Genomic DNA, 17627 nt, shown 5'->3' with positions numbered 1-17627 from the left:
TGGTGTCTCCCTCCTACATGTGTGAGCTGCTGGTAAGGGGCCAGTGTCTATTTTGTTGTTCCTGGAAGGGGTGGGGTAGTAATTCCCTTTCCCTATAGGCTCCCTTCCTACCCAGGTCTCCTGATGGCCTCTGTCCACCACATGGTCTCGAATAAGGGACAGCAGAAGTTTGCAGGTAGACTCCTGACCCTGGCATATCAGTGGATCTTGGTATGATCAGCTGCCTGTGTGTTGAGAGAGGTCCAAGGTCTGGAGAACAACTATTACAGCTTCCAGCCACCAAAAAGCCTTTGGCGTCTCCTTTACCTCACCTATCCCGCCTCGTGGGATCTGCTCCAGGATACTTGTCACCTTTGGGTGTCTATTCGCTAGGGGATCTCCAGGAGAAGCCATGCAAGCAGGGATGGTGCTGAGGGGGCTGCTTAGTTCAGTTATTTCTGGTGCTGGAGAAGATGATGGCTGGGCAGGACCCAGCATGGCCACTCAGGGTCCCTGTATCTCTCCACTCCTTCCATTTGTCCTTCTTGGGTTATACCTGGATCCTCTAAAATACCCTGGAAATGTGTGTGGTTGTGAGTCACGAAGAAAAGAAGGAGAGAGGAGGGACAGAAAGGGGAAGGGAGGGAAAGGAAGGAGAAAAGATATAAAAGAGAAGGGAATGAAGGGGGCCCGTGGGAAGGGGAGAAGGAAATGGAAGTAATGGTGAAAGGCAAAAGACAGAAAGCAAGAAAAATGTAATTGGAAAAATACATCTTAAAGAAATGAAGAGGAGACAGACAGAGCCCGTGCTGGGTTTGGCTTATACAAAGCTCTTTCCTGCAGGGAATAAGGACTTCCTCACAGGGAAGTTTTGAGAGCTGTCAATCAAGAAATACCATCTTCCTGGCCTGGGGGTAGATCATGTGAGCAAACACAGCCAATCACCTTCTGGAGGAGGGTGAGCATGTGAGCAAACACAGCCAATCACCTTCTGGAGGAGGGTGAGCATGTGAGCAAACACAGCCAATCACCTTCTGGAGGAGGGTGAGCATGTGAGCAAACACAGCCAATCACCTTCTGGAGGAGGGCGAGCATGTGAGCAAACACAGTCAATCACCTTCTGGAGGAGGGTGAGCATGTGAGCAAACACAGCCAATCACCTTCTGGAGGAGGGTGAGCATGTGAGCAAACACAGTCAATCACCTTCTGGAGGAGGGTGAGCATGTGAGCAAACACAGTCAATCACCTTCCGGAGGAGGGTGAGCATGTGAGCAAACACAGCCAATCACCTTCTGGAGGAGGGCGAGCATGTGAGCAAACACAGTCAATCACCTTCTGGAGGAGGGTGAGCATGTGAGCAAACACAGCCAATCACCTTCTGGAGGAGGGTGAGCATGTGAGCAAACACAGCCAATCACCTTCTGGAGGAGGGTGAGCATGTGAGCAAACACAGTCAATCACCTTCCGGAGGAGGGTGAGCATGTGAGCAAACACAGCCAATCACCTTCCGGAGGAGGGTGAGCATGTGAGCAAACACAGCCAATCACCTTCCAGAGGAGATGCTCTTCCCTGGCTGGGGAGGTCCATACCTGCTTGTTAAGCTTGTCATTAGAATTATGTCATATAATTTCTTAATTCTATAAATTGCCTTTCAAAAGGTGACTGAGATGAGGGAGAGATAGTTCAGTGGTCAAGAGTACAGGCTGCCCTTCCAGAGGACCTGGGTCTGTCTCAGATCCAGAAAGACACACATGGTAAGTGGATAAAATACAGGATAACCATATTACAGACCACAGATCCAAAGAAGCTAAGTAACAAGGAGAGCCCAAGGGGCGGATGGTTGAATCTCAGTGAGAAGGGGAAATAGATTAGATACTGGGGTGGATGGAGGGAGGGAGGGGGTTGCGTGGGGGAGGGTTTAGGATAAGAACAACAGGGATGATTGAGGAAGGATGGAGGGAGTGAGAACTGGGAAAAAAATTAAAATCAGAGGCAGAGGGTTGGGAGGCAGCAACTCTGGGATGAGCTAGAAACCTAAGACAAGAGAAACTCCCAGGAACCTATGAGGGTAATCTAGCTAAGATTCCTAGCAACATGGAATAATGGAACCTGAAATGGCCACCTTCTGTAACCAAGCAAGATTTCCAGTGGAGGGGGATACCAACCTACCCACAAAACCTTTAATCTAAAAATTGTCCTACCTACAAGATGTGCAGAGATAAAGGTGGAGCAGATTGGAGGAACAGCCAACCAGTGATTGGCCCAATCTGAGACCCATCCCACCAGAGAGAGCCATCTGTTGACACTGTTTAGTGATACTCTGCTATGCTTGTAGACAGGAACCTAGCATAACTGCCCTCAGAGAGGCTTCACCCAGCAGCTAATGGAAACAGCTGTAGAGACCCACAGCCAAACATTACAGGGAGCTCAGGGAATCTCGTGGAAGGTAACAGGGAAGAAGGATTGAAGGATCCAGAGAGGTCAAGAATATCACAAGAAGAACTACAGAGACAACGAACCTGAGCCCGCCCGGAAGGGCTTATGGAGACTGAACCACCACCCAGAGAGCATGCGTGGAATGGACCCGGGCCCCCTACACATATGTAACAGATATGCAGCTTGGTCTTCATGTGGGTCCCCTAACAACTGGAATTGGGGCTGTTTCTGACTCTGCTGGCTGCCTTTAGATCCCTTTCTCCTAGTTGGGCTGCCTTTGTCTACCCTCAATAGATGTTCCTAGGCCTACTGAAACTTGGTATGCCTGATACTCCCAGGAGGCCGCCCCTTCTCTGAGAGAGGGAGGGAGAGATGGGAGAGGCGGGGCAAAAGGGCGGGTCTGAGAGGAGAAGAGGGAGGAGAAGCTGCTATTCCAATGTAAATAAATAAATAAATGAATTAATTAATGAAAGAAGACATTGAAACCTCCAAGCCACCATTTACTACTTCTTTGCACATACCTCCCCAGGTCTCTCTCCTGGAGGAGTCTGTGTGGCGTGGTTACAAAGCTTCTCATTCCTTCCCAACCCCATGTTCACTACTGTCCTGTGATGACAGTATTTATACTATGGGAAGCGGCCCACACTGCTGTAGAGAGTTGGGTGCTACACACTTTCCACAACAGCTCTGCTTGGGATCCTCAGTGATCGGTGGGGTTTACTGTCCCTCCACCCACTCCAGAGCTCTCCAAAAGACACTTGCTCTGTCAGCCCTGCCACGGAACAGCACACAGTTCGGTTGGCTAGGGTTCCAGGTCTGGGTTAGTTCTTTTTTTTCTGGGATCCCCCCCACAGCTACTCTGCCCTGTCATTTTATGCAGCTAGGTCCCTTCTGTGGCTCACAACCTGCAACTACAGCTAACAGTGCTCTTGGAATGACATAGCCAAGAGAAGAAAGAGCATTCCAGCTGTCCAGTACAGGCACATTCTAGATGATTCTTTCAGCACTTTCCTTCTGCATCTGTTTGCATGGAGTCTTCGCCTTTGCTGGAATGCACAAGGCAAGCCCCCCCTCCCCCCCTCTGTGTGTGTGTGTGTGTGAAAGGCAGAGGTTGATGTGTGTCTTCTTCTCCACCTTATATTTGAGGCCAGTCTTTCAGATTCAGCTGAGCTGGCTAGCCAGCAAGCTCCAGGGAATCCCCCGTCTCCACTTCTCTGGTGCTTCAGCAAGAGTTGTCTTGCTCATGCCCAGTTTTGCATATGTGTGCCAGGGATCCAAATTCAGGTTCTCATGTTTGTGTGCCAAGAACTTTACCGACTGAGCCATCTCCCCAGCCCCTGACCTCTCCCCTCTTTTAGAATGCTACTTTGCAAGGCTCATCTTGTTTTATGTTCTCTTTAACAATTGTTTTCTAGAATGTTCCAGAATGTTTCTGATACATGGAGAAGCAGAACGGGACTTCAGTGATGCCCTCATGTTGACATTTAAGGATCACCTGCCATCCCCTGCTCTTAGTGTCACACAGGGAAGAACTGAGACCCCAGAGGATTTGGATTGGTGTCATTTGGATTTCTTCCAGATGTCCTGTGAGCTCCACAACCCCTTTGTCTCTTTTCAGCCTAAGCTTTCTGTTTCAACATCCACATCTCTCTGTATGCTGATAAAACGTTTATGGTGTGTTTTACTTTTTGTGTGTATGTGCACACGTATGCATGTGTGTGAATACACGTGTGCCACTGCATGTGTATGGAGATCAGAGGACACCTTGTGGCAGTCAGTTCTCTCTCCTCCCATTTGGGTCCTGGGGATTGAACTCAGGTCATCAGGTTTGGCAGCAAGCCCCTTTACCTTCTGAGCCATCTTGCCCCTCTCCCGACTGGTTTTTCGCCTGGGCTCTGGAGTTTGCAGCCTATCTTGAATCTCTGTTCCTCTGTGCGTTATCTGTGTGGCCCTGGGAAGGTGAATTAACTTCCTTGTGCCATGTTTTCTCTGTTTGTGAGAATAGGATGCTTGAACTTAGCTGTATGGGTCATTGTGAGGATTCCACAAGACAGAGATGTCTCAGGCTCTCGGAAGGTCACGTGAAACACCTCCCTTTCTTGCTTGCTTACCCTGAATGACTACAATTTCTCTCTCCAGTCCTGATCCCAAGCCCCAGCCAAGCCCATTCTATATTCCTCTCTTCCTCATCTCTGTGATTCTATCCATGCCCCCTTTCCTATTACAATTGTTTACATTTCAGTTTTGTTCAGATGCTGCCTCTTCCACGAAGGCCTCCTGGATTCTCCAGCCAGAAATGCCAGCTCTTGCCTCTTAACCCTATGAGTATTTGTCCAAAGCTGTCTTCACAGAGGGGACAGATCTACCCACCTGCCTTACAAGGCTACCTGGGAAGACAGACTGCTGGGATTTGTTTATGGGGAACTCTCTTTGAGACAGAAGCTAAAGCTGTCATCTGGGTACCAGGGAGACACAGGCCTGGGGTGCTCATTTCCATGGGCTATAAATAACTGTCTGAAACCACGGCATGGGCCAGAACTGTACTAGGTGGAGTAAGGTAACCACCGAGAGATGAGGGACCTGTGTGGGTAACTCATTTGTCTTGCCTAGGCTTCTCAGGTGACAGGCACCTGTAAAGAGAGGCAGTTTCGGCTGTCCTGAGCCACACCTGGCCCCATGGGACCCAGGCTGGTCTTAGAGCTGAAGCCCCACTAACATTCAAGCTGGTCCAAACACTAAGCAATTTTTCTCTTCCCTTAGCCCATTTGACAGATGGAGAAACTGAGACTTAGCAAGGAGAAGGAATTGAAAATTGGGGCTCAAGCCTTTGGACTTTGAGGAACCAAAGAACTCTTGCCTGGGAGCACCTGTATGCTGGCTCACTATGAAGTCCAGCTGGCCAGGGTAGAGTTCTGGTTTGAATTCTCAAAGTGTCCTGTGTTGGAGAACCACCATCCCACATGGCAGTGACCTTTGGGTATGATGAGATCACATGAGCTCTGCCCTCATGGATAGATCAATGTCACTGGGGTGGTTGTTGTCAGCTGCAGTAGGACAGTAACCATGGGTATGGGCAGTCAGTGTAGGAGAGAGTTGTAAAGAAGGGACAAGCTGAGTCACTTTCCTCACCTCTCTGTCCCTTTCTCTGACTCTCATCCCTTCTGCCATCTTCCCTGAAACACTGGACCTCACAGACATGGCTGTCTGACCCTGACCTTTAACCTGCAGAACTATTGGAGATACAAGTTATATGATGTCACTCAACAGATACCACCACATGAGACAGAAAAGGATTCTCACATCCTTGGGCTTACAGTGGAGACAGAAGCCCAGCATCCCAGCCACTTGGTATACTCTTGTGGTCTGGGTGGAACCCTGGGGCGACAGAGAACCTGCTAGGAGCACCAGCTCCCTGAATTCTCACTTCCTTGTCTCATCCAGCCCTGGAGACAGGTTTGTCCAGGACTCCACCCTCAGGGAGACTGCGGTCCTCTTCATACTCACACAGACAGGGCCAAGTAGTCTCACCCCAGGTGATGGCTTGATCACACAGCACAAACAAGCCCACTTCATTAGTTCTGTGCTGTGATAAAATACCCTGACACAAGCAATTTAAGGGAAAGGCTTTGCTTTGGCTTATAGTTTGAGGAGGATGCAGGCCCTCATGGAGGGAAAGGGGAGTCACGATATGAAAAACTGATCACATTAATTCACAGTCAAGAAGCAGAGAACAATGAAAGCCTGTGCTCAACTTACTTTCTCCTTTTTATACAGTCCAGGATCCCAGAACAGGGAATGGTGCCACCCACAGTGGGCAGGTTTCCCCACATCGATTAGCCCAGAAGTCTATCTCCTTGATGCTTCTGGACTTCATTAACTTGACAATTTAGATTCACACTCACATCAGTTATATCCAGACTGTACAAAAACACCTACAACCTGTGGCAGGAGACCCCTACTCTTGAAAGGGTGGCCTAGGAACTGTTCATGTCTCACACCCTGGTCCTCACCTCAGGGTCTTCATTCTTGCTGTCTGCCACTGAAATCATACTTTTATCCTATGGCTGGACATTCAGTGCCATCCTGTCCTTTGAGCCTGGCTCAGAGGACACCTCTCCCAACTTTGAGCCTCCCTAGGCAGGATAAGTGCTTCTCTGGTTTCCAGCACATTCCCTCTCACTGCAGTCATTCCTGTCTGTCACATTCACAGTCAGGTAGTATGGGAGATTCGTGTTAATGGAGAAGCCCTGAGCCTCAGTTTCCTCCTGTGGCAGCAGGGATGAAAACAGTTCCCAGTTCCCAAGGATGATGGGAAGACAATGGGGCACAAAGCCATGAAGGTTGGCACACTGCGGGTAAGCGTGCTCTAACTAGTCCATGGTGTCACAGCTGGGGTCAGTTCCTTGCTGTAAATAGAACTGCTTCTAGGCCAGGGAGTAACGGGGCAAACATAGCTTTTGACCCACTTGCGACTCCCTTTGGGATCTTTAGGAGTTTAGGAGAGAGGATGTCTGGAAAAGATTCTGTCTCTCCTGCATCCTCCCCACTGGCTGGACTGAAGCCCTGGATGCCTGTGGCTTCCAGGTTGCTTACAAACTCTTACACTAGTTTCTAGCACGATTACCCTGACCTTGGACCAGAAGTGGGTGTCTGTGAAGGCTGCTTGGTCCTTAGCATTACAGGGGCAGTCATGTGACACAAACATTGTTCCCTAGGGAATCATCTCTTTACATCTATGCTATGTCATCTCTTTACAGGAGAGAAGGTGTGGTCCAAACCTGCACATAGTAGATATGCAACATAGAATATAATAAGGCTCAAAGAGGAAGAGACTGGCTCAAGGGCCTCCATGAGTGTCAGGACTCAAAGCCAATGTTCTCATTCTTTTTTTTTTTTTTTTTTTTTTGCACACAGTAGGTGCTTACTGTTCAGTGCACATCTGTTCTGTAAAACAATGGTAGCTTTGTTCTGAGAATCAGGTGACCTTTCCTCTCCACACTTCCATGTTCTGTTGAGCATACTGGGAGCCTGTACTGAAAGCATTTGACCTGGATGCTTCGGCAGCCCACAGTGAGTGACAGCAGCCCTTAGTGAGTGATGGCAGCCCACAGTGAGTGATGGCAGCCCACAGTGAGTGATGGCAGCCCACAGTGAGTGATGGCGGGCCACAGTGAGTGATAGCGGCCCTGGCTGGGCAGAGCATTGCTGGACGGTCATCAGGGCCTCCTTATCCTGCTGAGATCACCCAGGAGCTTTCTGGTCAGCTGCAGGGTGGCCCCTTTTTGAACTGCTTTCTGCTTTCCTTTGTACCCCCTGGCTGGCCTGCAGAGCCGTGTACCCAGGACACTCCTCAGCACGCACTAATGGGTCCTAGCTTTATTCTGTTGATGATTCATATGCCGTGTGGGTGCTGCTCTGAAGGGCTGCCCCACTGACTCAGGCATCTGGATCAGCCCACTTTTAAAGGACTTTTCTCCGTGGTGGGGGTGAGAGTGTCTCAGGGAGGGTGTGCATGCACTCCAAAGCAAATAGCAGGCTTAAAAAAAAAAAAAAACCCAAAACAAAAAACCAACTCCTGTTTGCTATGCAGGCTCACTCACTCATCTGCCAGTTTGGGGTGATGGGCTCTCACCACAACTTAAGTCCAACATGTCCCCCAAAGTCACATGGAGATCACCAGAGAAGAATGACAATGGCTGATGCTGAGGTCGCTGCCACCATGGGCCAGGCTTAAATCACACTGTGATTTCTTCACTTCTCACAGCAATACCACCGAAGCCACATGGTCTCAGACCATGTTACAGATGAGGAAACTGAGGCCCAGAGTGGTAAATGACTGATCCAATGACCCACAGCTGGACAGGAAGAGGAACCAAGACTTGGCTGTGACCCCAGCCAACCTCCTCATTGCTGTCGCACTGGTCACAGGCTTGCACATGCTGGCACTGTGGTGTTTCCTTGGTTCTCTGGGTGTGATTATCAGGGACTGAGTTGGGCTGCTGACTGTAGTTGGGGTGTAAGGGATCTTCCATGTCCCTTAGCTGCTTCCTCCATCTCTTCTACCTATGCAGGCCATGGTCATATGAACACCTGGCCCAGAAGCCCCTGTGGTTGTCTCTAGTCCTCTCAACCTCTATTAGTCTTGGAGAGACAGACCTGCCTGGTTTGAAAGTGGTCATGTGACTACAGGTGGCCCAATAAGAATCTCTTCTGGAAATTTAAAGGGGTGAGTTATGAGGAAAGTGATGCCTTTTGCTTCGGGGGAGACTGGTATGGGAGGGCTTCGGCCTGAGTCTACCAGGGCACCCAGTGCCTGCCTGTGAAACAAGCCAAGGCAGGGCAGCAAAAGTTAAGCAGAGCAGGAGGGATGGCCAGTTACCCCTTGTGGATGACCTGTCTGGGTGCAGACATGAAATCCCTTCTGTGGCAGAAGCCTACAGGGGACTGTAACCGGTCAACAGCAGCTCAGTAAATTCTTAAAGGAGATTAGATTTCTTTTCCATTGAGACGTTGCTTCTTGTAGCCTAGGCTGGCCTTGAACTCCCTATGTAGTTAAGGATGACTTTGAACTTCTAATTCTCCTGGTTCCGCCTACCGAGTGCAGGATTAAAGGTGTGCACCATAAGGCCTGGTTTAGGTGGTGCTGGCTCCAGAACTCAGGCCTTGTGCATGTCAGGTGAGTACACTGTCAACGGAGCCGTACCCCCCCCCCAGCCCCAAAAGATAATTTTTAAAGAAAAATTCTGAAGATGCTTTGAGTCACTGTCTCCCTGAGGCAGAGGGAAGGGGACCGAAACAACAAGAAGAAAACCAAATCCACTAAGCTCTCAACTCCCCCTAGCAGGAGGGCTGACGGGGGACTGTCTTCCTCTAGTCTTCTTCTTGCCCCACATTTATGTGAAAAGGTGGCTAAATTTCTCAGATTTAGGAATACCCATGTGGGTCCTCCTCTTCTGGTCTCCATTCCACAGTTAAGAACCCTCCAAAGGAGCAGCAACCATTCTAGAAAGATCTCCAGGCAACAGGAAGGCCTTGTGGCCTGGCTCCAGTCTGTGGAAATATCCCATGTGGAATCCAGAAGCCCCTCACTATGCCTGGGACACTGCTACATCACCAGGTGCCTTGGTTTCCCAGCTGACCCTTCAGGGACCCCAGTGTCCCACAGGAGACATAGGACATGAGGATAGAAAGACAGATGGCACCACTAACTATCCCACCCTTTCTGGGTCCCCATGCTATGCCTGATTCATGGATGATTGTGGTTCTAAAATACCAGAGCAATTTTCTATCACCAGGCATACCCCAGCTCCCATGAACTCTTCCCCATTCCTTGCCCCTTGCTCCATGGTGGAGGCTGGTTTGGGAGTCATCTAAAATTAACCACAGGCTCCCCTTTACAATACAGGCATGGTGTCAAGTTCACAGTGCTGTCCTGGCCCCTTTGTCTCCCTTGTTCTCCCCACCATGAGACACTTAGTGATAAACACCCGACAGGGACTTGTCCCAGGCACCCTTCCTGTGGGGCCAAGGGAGGGTGAGGCCACAGAGCTTCCTGTGGCTCAGGGCCACGTTGGGCGTGGGGAACCAAAGTTACCTGCCTCATGGGTGACACAAAGTGTTCCATGTCCTTTCCCCAGGCCCCAGATCCATCTCTTGCATGGAGGGATACCGGGGCATGCTTGCCTCTTCCTCACCCCTCCTCCTGTGGCTACTGCTTAAGGCCTTGGGCATTGTGCCAGATAAAGGGACACCCCCAGGAAACAATGCAAGCTTCTGCTCTAAGCCTGGGCCCTTAACACTGACTCCCCACTCTGTGCCTCCTCAGAGAACACATATCTGCTTCCCCAAGTCCTTCACGGTGCCAGGGCCAATCAATGTGTACTACTTTTAAAAGCACTCAGTGTGGTGATAGCTAAGGTTGACCTGCATCACCTCAGCATTGCCTCAATGGCTCACGGAATCAAATGGTCTCCAGGTGCTGCTGCTTTCCCTACCCAAAGATAGGGAAAAGAGGCCCCGGAAGATTTACTGAACTCTCTTAGTGTCCCTTGAAGAGAAAGCCATGAGGATTGAAACTCTACCATCCCAGTGGGGAAGAGTGTGGAGGGAGAAGGATTAGCAGGCAAGCAGGGAAGGGCATTGTCCAGCAGGGGAACCAAGTGCAGAGAGTGCACTAGTCTCAGGGGGTGTCTCTAAAGTCAGGTTTCTGTGTAGACAACCCAGTACTGCTGACCACAGGAGCTGAGCCCACACCCTCTGGTGCAGAAAGCAGGGCTGCAGGCGAGTCATACTACTAGAAGCCTCAGACCCTATTCTCCCTAGCTGGATAAGGTGGCCACTCCTGTGTACAGGGCTGGAACAGTTTCTCACACCAGCTCTCTGATCTCTCCAGCACGAGAATGGCCGAGGGTGTCAGAACAGCCAGCGTGGAGTCTCCATGTGGAGCAGGCATAGCCCAGACCATGTGGCTTCTGAATTAGAGGTGAGGGCTCTGCGCTAACCACATCTTTTATATCATATGGTCAAACCCAGACCAGATGTTGTACCTGAGACAGCAGGGAGAAAAGAATTAGGGGAGCCCAGCCATGCTTATGCCTGGTCTACCAGGGGATGCCCCGGGGTCTCATATTGTACCTATCTGAGTAGTAGTTGGTGGCCTCCGCACATCTGCAGAATGGTCTAATTGCTTTCAGAAACACATGTCTGAGGGGATACTCACAACACCAGCTGTGGATCCAAACACTCATAGATCACCTTATTGGGAGAATGTGATTGCTTCTACCACAATGGCAAGAACAGCAAAAGCCATCACTGCTAGGTACCCAGACACTGGGTATTTGATTTGTGTCATTCAGTGTGCACAACCAACTGTATCCATGGCAAGGTGGTGACGTTCTGTCTTGTGACTGTTTCACATTATCTTCACCATAAGCCTAGAAGGTCACTGCTAACATTAGCTCCATGGAGATAAGGACATAGGCACAGAGAGGTTGAGTAACAAACATACCTACAGCCCCACAGCTGGAGAGTGGCAGAGCTGGGATTTGAACCCAGGTCCTCCACATCTGGAGATCTGTAGCAGTCTGCTCCTTTGCTCCTCCCCTTATTTCCATCTCTCCTGATACCCTGAAAGAACTTTCTAGAGTATTCAATGGTGGTATTCCCTTCTCAGAGCGCTTTCTTCTTAGAAACCTTAGGTTTGGAGAAGCAAAACAAAGTCTAGAGAGGCCAAAGGCCCCGAAGCATGTGGCTGACTGAGCGACAGAGGGGAAAAAAGCCAGCCTCTCATTTACACCTAGTGCCTAACTTCTCATTATGTCCTGGATCTGGACTTTTGCAAGAGGCAGCATTCCGCGTCATGATACACATTTCCGTTCCCATCTCTTCCCTCCATAGCCAAGACCAAACATCTCCTCCACCAGGAAGCTTTCCAGATCTTCCCTTTCCAGTCCACCTGCCTCACCACTCCCTGGGAGCATCAGTTATCCCTGCACCCACTCTCAGCTCTGTGCTGTATGGATGCTCAGCTATCCCTAGGGCCCCCTGTGAGCTGGGGACTCAGCGGACACATCCCAGGGTACTACTGGACAGCTATTCAGCCTTCATCAGTGGCAGGCACCTGGCTGGGTGCTGCATGCATGTAGAAAGAAGACCAAGTTCCTATTCTCAGGTTCACACTTGCTCCGCTGCCCCACTCCAGCAGTACAGAGAAGGTGAACATCTGGAAATAGTTCTGTTTAGTGCTAGAGTTTAGTCACGCATGGCCCCACACTCTGGAGTCTAGAAAGCTTGGCAGCAGAACTGGGGTTGTTAATCTGGGGTATACATGTTAAAGACCCCAAAGCAATGAGCTATATTTGTTTTTAATAGTCAGTTCCTTGCCTGGGGAGATGGTCACAGCCTCCCTAGAGCTAGGGCCCAGTGGCATTTAAAGCAACATTCTGGTCTCCCATTCAAAGGCAAAGGATACTCAGGCATGTGTGCCTCCTGGCAGGCCAGTTAGAAGCCAGATGGCAGGTGATCATGGTCCCTTATGCCAGAAATTGACTGGGTGTGGTAGGTGGGATCCCCAGGTAGAGTCGCCACCTTCTTAGGGCCCCATGTGGCTGTTTTCAAGTCTAGAGTCAGAATAGATATTTCCTCTATGCCTCCTCTCCCCATCAAATCATGCTTCCAGACTTCTGGCTTAGCTAGTGGGCAAGATACCAGTGAGAATAGGCAGACTAAAAAGAGGCAGGCTTCCTCGGCTTCACCTTCTGGCCCAAGAGGAAAGAGCACAGACCCCTAGTAGACACTCAGAAACAGCAGGGTACTAATATGTGACCATCAACCTACCTGGCTGGGCCCTAAGGTCCCCATGAACCCCACAAAGCAGTCTCAGCACCAATAGCCCAGGGATGGTGTCTAGTAGTGCCCAGTTATGAACACAAGGACTTGGGGGACAGTTCTCTCCAAACCTAGTTGTCCCACATATCCCAGACTACAATCTTTACATGAGCGAGTAATTGCTATCCAGTTAGAAAAAGCACACTAGCCACTTCCTGAGTGCCCACTGCATATCCAACTCTACATAAAGCTCTTGCACAGGAAGCACTGGCTTCATATTCCAGAGGAAGAGGCCCAGGCTCAGGGCAGCCATTGCTCTAGGTCACAGGCCTGGAAGGAGTCAGGGTAGAGCCACCTGCCTGTGCCTCTGGCTTTGTGGAGGGAAAGATTCCCACATGGCCCCAGTGGGTAACTAGAAGAAATGGAGCCCTAGCAGGGCTCTACTCTGCCTCTTGGAAAATGTCCCATCTCTGGTTGCCCCTGGAAAGGCAGCAGCAGGAGCAGGATCAGGATCAGGAGCAGCAGCAGCAGCAGCAGCAGCAGCAGCAGCAGCAGCAGCAGCAGCAGCAGCAGCAGCAGCAGCAGCTGAGTGCTTCTCATTGGAAGCCCCTGGGCCTATTCACTTTTCGAAGTTGTAAGACGGCCCCACTCCCCATCTCCAGGAAAGAGCCTACAAGGACACCTACCATCTTGCCCATCATAGCCTATAGCTGGCTCCCCAGCCCATTCCCCTGTCCCTGTGCTCTTTATCCAGAGCCTAGATTTGTGATACACAACTGCCCCTGCCACCTGGAGGTAGGGCATGTTGCGATAACTGCAATTGGCTGCCTGTCTGCAGTGCTGTGGGTCTGTGCCCAAGCCAGCCACAAGGAGGGCGCTTTAGAGGCTTAGTGGGCACAGTGGAGAGATGTGGGCTGGGGGTTGGACTCTGAGCTACAACCACAGTGTGGAACCCATGCTGTGTTTAGACACAGATGGGCAGGACATGGCTCCTTTTTGAGTCCCTTCAGTCACTCAACTGCCCCACCTTAAAGCCAGATGCCTCTTGGTTCTCACAGAGGTGGCAGTGACCACCCCTTCAGGCTGATTTGTCACCTTCTTCCCAGAGTACTGCTCTTGCCCAACTGTCTTACTGCAATTTTCTCCATAAGTGGCATGAGTCAGACGTGTGATGGGATTCAGCCTCCTTGCTAGAATACAGCTAAAACCTGAAGACATTAGTGTCTCAGTCTAACTTGGAGACATCCCCACTATTAGACTTTATGGACACAGACCCTGGAGCCAACCCCACAGTAGCCCGAGTGTAAGCCTCCACACCTACCTTCAACAGGCGAGGTTTTGAGGCGCCGGCAGATGGCTTCAGTGTCCCCATACGTCTCCTTGATCTTGACCACAGCCTCGGTGCCCCGCAGCTCCATGAGGGAGCGCAGCTCCTCCATGGTGCACCCGAACTCGCCTCCATGGCTCGACTCATTTCTTTGGTTTTTGGAGTAAAAGTCGCTGTTGGTCATGTCACCCATGTTTGCTGAAGTGTCTCCTCAGGCTGAACCTGAGGGTCAGCACTGGAAAAGGGGCCTCTGGGTGATGGCTGTGTGTGGCTGTCCTCAGTACACCCTCACCAGAGGGTAGTAGCACGAGGCGGCCAACTTCGAGTCCCAGGAGGAGGTGATGGCTGAGGTGGGCTGGCGACAGCACTGAAGAGCTCTGAGGAGTGTCCCCAGGACTGGGGTGAGGTCCAGGGGCCGAAGAGGCTCAGGAATGCTGACCCAGAAGTCTCCATTCAGTGGGGCCCATGCTGATCCGTGGGGCTGGCATCTACATGGTCGGTACAGCTCCTGTGGAAATAATCACAGAGTAAACAATGAGGGCGAGGCATTCAGAGACCATAGGACAGGTGCTTAGGAAAGTCAAGGAACAAGTGTTGATCTACTACACACACACACACACACACACACACACATCTGGCTCCCACTCCCTCAACTCACTAGCATACTGTCAGTCCATTGGCTACCATACTATTTAATTTCTAGGGTATATCCACATGACATATTGAATCCCCACACATACACTGGGGTGCAAACATACCCTAGATATGCAACACACCAACTGCTCTCTTTGTGCCTATTCCATGGTCACAGACATACCAGCACAGGGCTGTATTGCATGCCACCTGGATGGAGACACCTTCCATGCGGGCTGTCACACACTGTCCCATCTCTGGGCATGTACCTGAATGTCCCCTCATAGACACACAACAGACCCCGTTTCCCTTTCTCTGACTGGCCCTATGTATTTACACATGCAATTTGTCCACACAGTCTAGGGTACAACTCCTCTCCCCATAGGTCCCCTGATGCCTCCCCTACAACACTCCCTCTCATAGGCCTCATCTGTACCCACAGCCCCCGCCACAGTCCTCCAGGAATGCAGACTGGTGTCAGAGGAGCCACCACATGTATTCATGAGGCTGTCCTTGAGTTCAGAGCTTTGGTTCCCTGCAAGAGCTGGGCTCCATGGAGCCCTCACCTGGAGCCCCCACCGGTCAGCACCAAGGACAGCAGACAGAAGCCCACAGGTCCCTCTGGAAGCAAGGAGGAGGGAGTCACTTCTCTTGCTGTACAGGCCACCCATGCAGGAGTGCAGTGGCTGTGCGCTGCCAGGAAGAGAATCCAATCTGCCAGGATACCTGATACCAGCAGCCGAGGCCCCGGCAAGCGTTGGGTGACAAAGGGCCCCAGCTGAGCTCACTTGAGCCTGGCACAGGGATCAGCCCCTCCCATCAGCCACAGCCAGCTAGCCATCCTGAGTGGGCAGTGAGGAGCAGGGATAAAAGGAAGAAGAAAGGCGCCAGTATCCATCCACCCTCCACCTGTCTGACCTTTCTCTTCACAGGCTTCTGCCCCACATTTTAGGGTCACTGGTGTCAGGTTCATGTTTCATTTTCTCAGTGGGGAACTCCAGAGAGGGAAGGGAGTTTGTCAAGGGCCACAGTGAGCAAGAGGGTAGAGAAGCCCAGTGGGGATGGGGTCCTTCCCTCTCCTTCCTTGGGTTGGGGGGGATTCTCTCCTATGTGCTGGGTGGGATGGAGTGTGCAGGCAAATGCTGGCAGAGTTAATGGGGTGGGGTGTGTGCCCTGGCTGAGGTATCCTATGGCACCCTCCAGGAGACACCCAGCTTACAGGGATTGGAAGTGCACTATGGCTCATATACATTGGGACCAATAGGTATCCCATGGAGCATAGTATGGTATAGACATGATGTGATGCCCCAAGAGAAGATCTGGATGCCAGAAACAATGTGTGCCTGGAGCTTCCCTACAATGTAGAGGTGACCGTGTAATGGCCCCATCCCATGCTCATGTGGTCTCACTCACCTTGGGACCAGGTGGGGAGGATGCCAACTCGGTTCATGAATACAAACAATAATCCCTTCTCCCTCTTTTTTTTTTTTTCTGAGACAGAACAGCCTCAGACCTGCTATGTAGTCAAAGGTGACCTTGACCTTGACCTCTGTATTTTCCTGCTTTTACCTCCCAAGTGCTGGAGTTACATGTTGGCACCACCACACCAGGCCTTTCTCCTCCATTTCTTAAACAAGTAACATACATCAGATGACATGCTAAGACATCTCTGTACATATAGCATTACATATGCCTGCCATGCATGCAGGTAAGAAGCACAGAGATTACCTCACATGCTGGGATCCATCCCCAGTCACATAGATATGCACACATATGTGTGTGCGCACCCCCCCCCAAATGCATGTGTGCACACACTTCATACAGTATCATCAGCTAGGAACTAAGTTTCAAGGATGTCAGCAGTGTATTTCTTGTGTTGCTCTGGCTAAAATGTTACCCCACAGTTCATCCAGTAAATAACTATGAATAGATAAATGAAATAAAAAGTAAGCAATATCTCATTTAAATATATATATATATATATAAAAAATCTCAAGACAGTATCTCTTGTAGGCTGTCCTCCAATGACCTTGAACTTCTGGTTCTCCAGTTTTCCCAGATGCTGGCAGAACAGACATGCCCCGCCATGCCCAGCTTCCTATTAGGTCTTTATAACCCCATCAGGTGGATATTATAATTAAGCCCATTTTACTGACAAAAAGAATGAGCCCCATGGGACTGAAGAAATTTATCCAAGTTCACACAGTAGCGGGGATGTTAGGGAAAATTTAAACTTTAGACTGTGGCCCACCACCCCATAAAAAGGGCCTGGTTGGAACCTGTTCTAGGGAGCAGAGCCTTTTCAGGAAGTGCTGGTTCCTCAGACTCTGGCTCACTATGTTTTTCCATGGTTACCAAAGACTGCAGGTCCTCAGCAGGGTACTGTATCCAGCACATGCCAGCTGTAAGAGGTGCAGGGAGCTCTCTCAGAGCACTCGGTTGGAGGAGGCCTGGGTCCCACACAGAGGGGACATAGAGGCTTCTGTGTTGATCAGCACACTTTCTACTTCAGACTGTGTCTTGTGGAAGTCAAAAAAAATAGGAGAGAGAAAAAAATCCTAGATGGTTTGAGATGATGATGATCCAACAACACAGAGTGACTTGTGAACAAGGTGATGATTAAATGAGGTGGAGCATTTTGGACCCTTGTTGATGTCTGGAGATGTAGGTGGGCCTATTGCTGGAGGGAGGGACTCTCTAGAAATCTGGTGTAGGCTTTTCTTTCTTAAGGATAAGAGGTGACTTTTTATTTGTAACCTGGGAAGACTTGGTCCTCAGCCCAGGCAACAGTGTAGGTAGAGAGAGAGGAGGCAGAGGCAGAGGCAGAGGCAGAGGCAGAGGCAGAGGCAGAGGCAGAGGCAGAGGCAGAGGCAGAGGCAGAGGCAGAGGCAGAGGCAGAGGCAGAGGCAGAGGCAGAGGCAGAGGC

At 50.5% G+C, this 17627-nt stretch overlaps 1 protein-coding gene across 10 annotated transcripts in view; it reads right to left on the bottom strand.

Annotated features, from left to right (window-relative positions):
• The window catches only part of Atp2b2 (ATPase plasma membrane Ca2+ transporting 2), a 299058-nt gene that overhangs the window by 85427 nt on the left and 196004 nt on the right, over positions 1–17627 (bottom strand). For all 10 annotated transcript variants that reach the window (XM_085840156.1, XM_029478499.2, XM_085840155.1 and 7 more), the window contains one exon: positions 14063–14576. In XM_085840156.1, coding sequence (XP_085696282.1) covers positions 14063–14261 — 199 coding nt within the window. In that variant the 5' untranslated portion in view covers positions 14262–14576. The remainder of the gene's footprint in view (positions 1–14062; positions 14577–17627) is intronic.

The sequence above is a fragment of the Mus caroli genome, unplaced genomic scaffold, assembly GCF_978045245.1.
Source record: "Mus caroli unplaced genomic scaffold, Mus_caroli_1 scaffold_7, whole genome shotgun sequence".
In the NCBI taxonomy this organism is placed as follows: Eukaryota; Metazoa; Chordata; class Mammalia; order Rodentia; family Muridae; genus Mus; species Mus caroli.
The sequence above is the reverse complement of the archived record's forward strand: the minus strand, read 5'-3'. Positions and strand labels throughout refer to the sequence as shown.